The following is an 8430-nucleotide window of genomic DNA, read 5'->3' on the forward strand; positions in this document are numbered from 1 at the left end:
ACAGAAAGATTCCGGTGCCCCCACCGGGACGCGAACCGGCAACCTTCTTGCTGCGAGGCAACAGTGCTACCAGCTGCGCCACCCTGCAGATTTTCATAAATCTATGAAAGAGCCATAATGCCTGATGGTTGATGGTGACAAAGACACATAGGTTTCAATGATTCCATCACAGAAAATTAAGAGTTATAAGAGTCACTGGAAACTCAAGGCTGCCATGATGTAAACTTTTGTTCACCTTTGTAAATTACAATGAATTAAATTGAACTGATGAAATGTTGTCATTCGGTTTTCAGTTTCTTATACAGATCAATATATGCTTTGCTTCCATACACATCTGAGTCATTTGTAAATATCGAAAACACACCGTTTTGTCAAATAAAGTGATTTTTAATTCTGATTCTGAGTTTCAGGAGGAGGACAAAATAACTGTAGGTACAATGATGATTATGATTAAAAAATAAATAGAAAATAATGGCAATTACAATGTGTTACAAAATATGTGGAATAGTTTACATATTAAAAAACTTTTTTTTCCTAGCAAATTTGCAGTTAAATAGTCCATATTTTCCAAATATAACATTATTGTGTTGCTCAAATTGAACATTGTTCATTGCTGCCTTGTCGGACCACAGTCGGAAAATCCTTCATAGAAAAAACGTCAGCTTTAAAAAGTGGTATTAAGAATAATTTCAACCTCTGTAACTGCATTAACTCAATGTCAGCTGACTGTAAGTTTTCTGTCATACATGCATCACGAATGTACGTATGACTGTGACATTTTTACAGTTGCTTTATAGTTTTCTAACATACAGTATGTATACAGTGCCAACAATGATCCATTATCCAACTAATAACATTAAAATTACCATGATTAACAATTCATTTGGTACACACACGTTCTCTAATGAAAACAGCTGATTATACAGGACACAAACCCGCGTCATGATGGGTTATACATGTCAAACCATTTAAAAACATACAAACAGCTTTCAGATGGCAGAAAATGCCACGACACACAGCTTGAAACCCCCCAGAGAGGGTGAACCAACAGAGGAAAACAGTGGTGGTGGTGGTGGTGGTGGTGGTGGGGGGGGGTTATTTTCATATTTCACAGTGCTGAAGGACGTCAGAGACACAATGAACCTCAGCACTCTCCCAGCGTCACATATTCTAAATGTCTTCTGTACATGTGGGTTGTATTTTCTCTGGTTTACTCAATGATCAGTTCATGCTTGGATCCTCTTCATCTCGTCGTCCTCACAATGTTCAAAATGAAATGCTTGCTATTCTAAATATTTTTTTTATTGTTAATAATTCACATAAAATAACCAAAACCAACAATTCTGGGCCTCGTGCAAGAACCACATATTCTCAAGCTATCTGCACCACTCACCAATTTACACAAGGATACAAACAGTAATTTCACCTGAAATCATAGCGTCTTAACCTGAATTCATTTAGAGTTTGAACATGATATCATAATTAACTGACCAATGTTTTCTGTTAATCTTGTTGTATTTATTTTGACGATTTCTCATGATGTTATTATTATAATAATTATCCCAATAATTATTGAGTCTTATTATTCTACAGTGAATTACAATTTTTATTTGGTTTTAGGACCAAACTTTAACAATTATCGTAACAAGTTCTGCAAGAGCAACTTTGGTAGCAGTTCAGTTCAAAGATATTTGTAGCATTCACTGAAAACACCTGAAATTAAATTTTTTTAAAATCTAAACTAGAGCATGAACATGACACTGTAATTAAATAAAATTTGAATTAGTTGACCAAATCCATTTTTATTAGTGTACTATAATAACTATTTATATGATAATTCTTACTAAAATGTTATTACATTAATATTTTTTCTTGCTTTTTATTGGACTTATGAATAAAACCAGCAACAATGCTCACAAATATCAGGCCCCATGCAAGAGCATTGGTTCAAACAGATTGGTTCCCAAATTATTTGTAGAATTGACCAATTTTAACTTTTTAAAATGACACAAATTTAATCTAAAATTAAATTTTGAAAATCTGAATTTAGACTGATACATATGACACATATGACAGAGACATGATACTGCATTTCACTAAAATTTTGTTTAAATTGAACTAAATACTAAATGTATTGTTACTTATTTGGATAATAATTATTTTTCATAATTGTTAATTTTATTGTTACATAGTTTTATTAGTTTTATGAGCAAAACTATCACTACTTTTAAACACTGTCCACATGCAAGAACTGCTTATACAAACATAGAGTTCGAATTTACCAGTTTCCACAAGGGTGAAAACACTCATTTCACCTGAAATCATGATGTTTTAATTTGAAACATTTTATAGCAGTTTTAACACAATAACATTACTAACTTAGATTAGATTAGATTTGTTTAACTCTTTACTCCTGCAGGTAATTCAGGAAGATGTATCAGGGTCATTGCAGTTAAAAACAAAAACAAACAAATTATAGCTACAGTGGACGAACTAATCAAATGATCGTTTGCCATCAGATTTAAAAATGAGAAAATAAGAGCCCAGAAATGCCACCATATAATCAACACCCAACCTTTGAAAAGACATCGTCATGAACGAGGCCTGTTCAGAAATAAACATTCAGATGTGGATGAGTTGATACCAAACTACAATATGAGGTTCCACATGTTGCACCACCTCATGGTGTTCCTTGTTAACCGGCAGCATCTATGGTGTGATGAGGTTTATTTAAACTTGCAAAATGGATCAAAGTGGCCTCTTTTTTTTTTTCCTTTCTTCATAATTGTACATCCTACCCTCTGGTTCTGAAAGCTGATTTCATTTGAGTTGACTCTTTATTCAGCCTTCAATGATCCACAACATCTTTTCAGATTTAAAATCTCTACACTGGGATACCTGGTCAAGAAGGCAAATACAAAACTATAGAAAAAAATAAACTAAAATCAAGTGTGATCACTTACAATGACCCTGATACTCCTTTATTTATTAATATTTTCTAATAGTTTCACCTCCTCCAAAACAATAAATAGCACTGCTAACCTTTTAACTTTTGGGTTTTTGAAAGCAGGACTTGATGATCTGCGGTCTGAAAATCTTGTTTTTACTCTTTGGTAATGGTTAGAAAGTCAAGAACAGGTGATATTCAACAGTTTTTGGTAAATCACAATTGGAACATTTGTAAAAAAAAAAAAAGAAGCCTCACAGACTAAAGCAAGAGGTTGAGCATCATGTTCTTGTTCTTGCACCAAATGTGGATTAATCTGCTATTGAAAATAGTCCCCAGCTAGTTTCCTCCTGTTTTGGTCACTTTCAAGAAATCTGAAGTTGTTTCAGGAAATTACAAAAATGAACTTGGTTTTAAATATCTTTAGTAGGCACAAGATAAGTCCAAGTATTGAGAGATGGCTGAACGCAGAGTTGGTTTCAGTGCTTTCATGTGATTTGTTGACAATAAGAATAATACAGAATATTACAACGGTTCCCAAACTTTGTTGGTATTTGTAGAAAGGACCATCAGTTGAACTTGAGTTTTTCTTAAGACTCAAGGCATTTTCCAATCTTCAAAGTATTGTGGTGTGCTGCTCTGATAAATTCTTGCAACGCAGATATGCAACAGTCAGGATTGAGATACTTGATACCAGCATCAACAACGGCCTCATTAATTATTTGCTGTGCCTCTGTTGTTTTTCCCTGAAGTTGGACATAATATAAATATAATAACATCATCAATAAGGGGTAAATTATTATTATTGGTGTTTGCTTTGTATTATGAAATCACCTAGACTGACACTGCAGTGTTATTGGGCCAAGACAAGGAAGGACACAAGGTGTTGTTTAAGAACTTACATGTAAGCCATTTCAGGCAGTCGGGGATTTTTTCTTTGTGGAAAAATATACTGAAGTTATTGTACAAAAAAATCAGCTGATTCTGAGAGGCTCAGGTGAGAGACCCTGCAATGAAGAATTCATGTCTGTCAGCAGCCACAAAGACTGCCAAGCCATTTCGAGAGGTGGAGCACAGGCAAACGAAGAACCTGTTAAATTTAGGTGTGGCTTTGGTTCGGGTTGCATATCACAGAAAAGTCTCAGAATGTCCTTTGAGTGTCATATAAATTTCACCAACTTCAGCTGGATGTGTTTGGAAACTCTGGGATCTGAATCAATTTTTCTTTTTAGTGAGTTTAAAAACATCTGGATTTATAGCATAAACTTAGAAAGATAAGTTGCAGTAAAAGCTCAGACAATGTTGCGACATGCGCATGATATGCAGCAAAGACAGTGTCTGTTAATATTGGGTGCATGTAAGAGCCCAGTAGTCAGAGTTTAGGAACCACTGTATTAATGTGTCCATTAACTTCCATTATCCTCCACTTATAAAACCTATAAATAGAATCCTCCAGCTTGTGGTTTGTGCTATAGTTTAAAATGCTGGTCTGCAGAGTCGGTGTCTGCGTACTGTTAGATTCTTCATACTCAGTGTTCAATCCCAAATCCACACTGTACTGACAGAGCTTCAGAGTACAGCAGGACACTTCAGAAAGACAAGGATACACAAAAACACCACCACACACGCTTGCTTAAACACACACACACACACACACCCATACCATACCCACACACACAAACACACGCACACATAGACACACGTGCACGCACAGGTAGAGGGTGCAAACAGATCTGGTGCTGCCTTCAGGCGGCACACAGAAGCAGAGGCTGGACTGGAAGATGACCAGCGTAGACGTGAATGTCACATCAGTTGTTCTCGAACAGAGACAGCAGGTCGTCGCTGCTGTTGTTGGGGAGGTCGGGGGGGCCCAGGTAGGACAGCAGCTCGTCTGGGTTGGTCAGCTCGGGAAGTAGCTTCAGGACAGAAAATGACAGGGAAAAAAAAAAAAAAAGAGTAATTAGTTTTTGTTGGATTTTGAATAGGCACCAAACTGAAAGTTTTAGATACTGAAAGTCTGGGTCTGTGCTTAAATAAACACACATATGTGCAGAGGTAGGGCTGCAGGGTGGCGCAGTTGGTAGCACTGTTGCCTCGCAGCACGAAGGTTGCCGGTTCGCATCCCGGTGGGGGCACCGGAATCTTTCTGCATGTTCTCCGCGTGCAGCGTGGGTTCTCTCCGGGTTCTCCGGCTTCCTCCCACACAGTCCAAAAACATTGTTGAGGTTAATTGGTGATTCTAAATTGTCCGTAGGTGTGAATGTGAGTGTGCTCGGTTGTCTGTCTCTACGTGTGGCCCTGTGATAGACTGGTGACCTGTCCAGGGTGTCCCCTGCCTTCACCCTAAGTCGGATGGGATAGACTCCAGCCCCCCCTTCGCAACCCTAGTGAGGATTAAGCGGTGTATAGATAATGGATGGATAATGGATGTTCAGAGGTACACTTTTAATTTTTCAAACGAAAAAAAACTTTGTGATAAAAACAATGCCGCACAAAAGAATATCACACACAGGAGTTTTTCTTTCTTTTTTTTGTTGTTTTTTTTTTTTTACTTCTGACACATCTGATGATATTTTTGTACTGCAAACTACTTGTAGTTGTTTATTTTTACATTACTCGACTGCTACTTCAACTGAATAAACACTTCTTCCACCACCTCCTCCTCCTCCTCCTCCTCCTGCTCCTCCTGCTCCTCCTGCTCCTCCTCCTCAGCAACCTTCTTGAAACTTGCTAGAAATGTCTAAGCGAGCTGTCATTGCCTATTTTGTGAGAAATCCCCAGCAGTTTGATACTGGGGCGGCAGATTGACCATTTGCTCCTCTACATACTAAAGAGTGCGAGTTTGTCTGTGCACGGATGAATAAGAAAATTATAAAGCACTTAGTAGAAGTGCTACAGTTAAATGGCGCTACATAACCATAGACCATTTAGCATTTTACATTAACAAATCTGAGAGCTTGTGGTTCATTAGTTCTGGTAGGATGCATCTCACCCTCATCCCACTCAGACAGACTTCTACAACTGTTTATCTAATATGGAACAAGTTTGAGATGATGTTTGTACAGACGAACACTTTCGTACTTCAGCACTGCAGATAGAGAAGTTTAACGGCAAAAGTAAGACTCTTATTGTCCTGTCACTGATGATTAAACAAAGGTTTATGATGAGTCCACATGTTTTTTTAAAATGTATTTTTATTACCAATTGTCTGGAATATAAGGATATGTCGTCCAGAGAAGGGATTTAAGCTACATTTGGATATGTGAGGAGAAGCTAACCCTGTAGTCCTCAACTTGCCGTTTTCAGTTAGCATGTCGCTGCTCGGAGATGGTGGATTTTCGTTTCCAGTCACAAATGGAATTCTGAAAACAGTAATGTGCAGATAGTGGCATGGAAGGAGAAAGGTGAATGGGACTAATGGGGGCTAACAAAGCTTTGGAGTCAGCTTCAATTGGACATTTTAGGAACCATGATATAATATCCAACCATCCATCCATCCATCCTCTCCCGCTTATCCGGAGTCAGGTCGCGGAGGCAGCAGCCTGAGCAGAGCTGCCCAGACTTCCCGATCAGCACAAACCTCCTCCAGCTCTTCCAGGGGGACCCCTAGGCGTTCCCAGGCCAGAGCTCCTAGAGCTCTTTTGGTCTTCTCCATGCGGCGTATAGAGACTGAGGAGCATAAATACAGGCGCTGGATCCGGGAATCCATTGAAATCAGGAAGCGAGGCTCACACACCATCAATAGAGATGATGGAGCGTTCCTTCTATCCCACACCTGGGACGCTCTGCTCCAGAGACCGCCGCGCGGCGGTAGGTGTGGCCAAACTGACACACCCACTGGAACTGTCAGTTTGGCCACACCTAGGAAAAACAGCTGATAAAGACACGTCACACACGTCAGATGACACTTCTGAAGAAGGCGACAGATGGAACGCCGAAACATGTCAAGGTACAGCTAACAACTTCTTACCATTGTCCTATCACAAAGAAGTTCTTAAAACTACTGGAGAGGGCAAGCCACCTTTTTCCGGTCGAGAACGATAATAATAACATCAGAAAAAGTGTAGCCTCATGTTGAGTTCAGTTCCATACTTTCTTTTGGTTTGGGGATTTCTGCTGGAAGAACGTGATTCATTTTGTTACTACTCAAAAGCAGAAATCAAAATGAATGAATTGGTTTTTGTAGATTAGATACACAGTTTTTATTTCAAAAATTTAATTTCACATCTAGGAAAAATCCCACCATTGCTCTTCTTTTCAAGCAAATTATATTTGCTCATTGAAAAAGATGATTGAAACATAAGAAATGTGACTGATCATGAAGTTACTTAAGTCCTGCAACTGAACTTACATCTAGTGCGTGATCGGCTCCATCACCTCCAGAAGCTCCTGGACCACCCAGACCAAAGGAGCTGTCACCCTGCAGTCGAGAATTCTGGGTATTGGCGCTCCGCTGTGGCAGCGGGCTACCAGCATCACCAAGACTCTGGTTGCCATGGACACCTGAAGCGTGCTGCTGGAGGAGGCTATGGGAGTGGTCTATTCGTCCGGAGTGAGCCGGCTGGCCGCAAAGAAAGTGAGACAGAAACAGGAGGGAATTTTCTTTTTATGGCAACGAAAAAGACAAAGTCCTGCAAGACATCTCTATTATTTGACCACAAACAAAACTCCACATGTGGGAAATCATTGTGGCCTTTTCTTAAGAGGCTGATGACCAGGAGTGCATGACAGTAGAGGAGGACGGATCTCTAGGAAGCAGCTGTGTGCGACAGGTGGGATGTGAATTAGTGCCTTAGGACTGTATGTGTGAGCAAATATCCCCTAAGTCAGCGCTGTCTACTTCAGCTCCAGTTAAAGACTCTTAACTGAACTTACAGGCCAGAAGGAAGAGACAGTCAGTGCTGTGTAATTCAGACTGAAGACCAATAAGATTTCAGGCTGTTTCAGCTGAAAGTCAACTGGTCAGCAGCTATGGTAGCTCTGTGACGCTTTAACATGGTATTGTAGGACAAATGGTAACTACAAATTAGCTGCTTAGTCTATCAGTCAATCAGAAGAAAATCAACCACAGCTGATTAATAGCTTCTTATATATTACAAGAAAAAAATAATACATGTCTGGTTCCAGATTCTTAGATGGAACAATTTAGTCTTTAGAGATGTTATATTTCAGCATGTTAAGAGCACTTTGATCAAGTGTAAGCCCAGTTCAATATAATTATCAATACCTTTGTCTTTCGCATTGACCTCATTTCTTAACCTTCTGACTTCCAAAACTCGGTGGCAAGTTTAAAATGCATTTTAACATTAAATACATTGGTGTATTATTAAAAAATTACACCACTGGGGCGCCGCTATAGCTCACCTGGTTGAGCTGGCGTCCCATGTGCAGGGCTACAGTCCCAATGTGGAGGCCATGAGATCAAATCCCGCTCATGACCCTTTCCCACATGTCCTCCCCCCATTCTTCTCCCCTACTTTCCT

The 8430-nt window shown here is 39.3% G+C and overlaps 1 protein-coding gene across 2 annotated transcripts in view; it reads right to left on the minus strand.

The window, feature by feature from the left end:
* Positions 1–366: 366 nt before the first annotated feature.
* The window catches only part of LOC103357312 (zinc finger, MIZ-type containing 2), a 50237-nt gene continuing 42173 nt past the window's right edge, over positions 367–8430 (minus strand). For both annotated transcript variants that reach the window (XM_008281814.1, XM_008281815.1), the window contains exons 19-20: positions 7299–7508; positions 367–4863 (exon numbers count right to left, since the gene is read on the minus strand). In XM_008281814.1, coding sequence (XP_008280036.1) covers positions 4756–4863; positions 7299–7508 — 318 coding nt within the window. In that variant the 3' untranslated portion in view covers positions 367–4755. The remainder of the gene's footprint in view (positions 4864–7298; positions 7509–8430) is intronic.

Source organism: Stegastes partitus, unplaced genomic scaffold (genome assembly GCF_000690725.1).
Source record: "Stegastes partitus isolate 25-593 unplaced genomic scaffold, Stegastes_partitus-1.0.2 Scaffold246, whole genome shotgun sequence".
Lineage (NCBI taxonomy): Eukaryota > Metazoa > Chordata > Actinopteri > Pomacentridae > Stegastes > Stegastes partitus.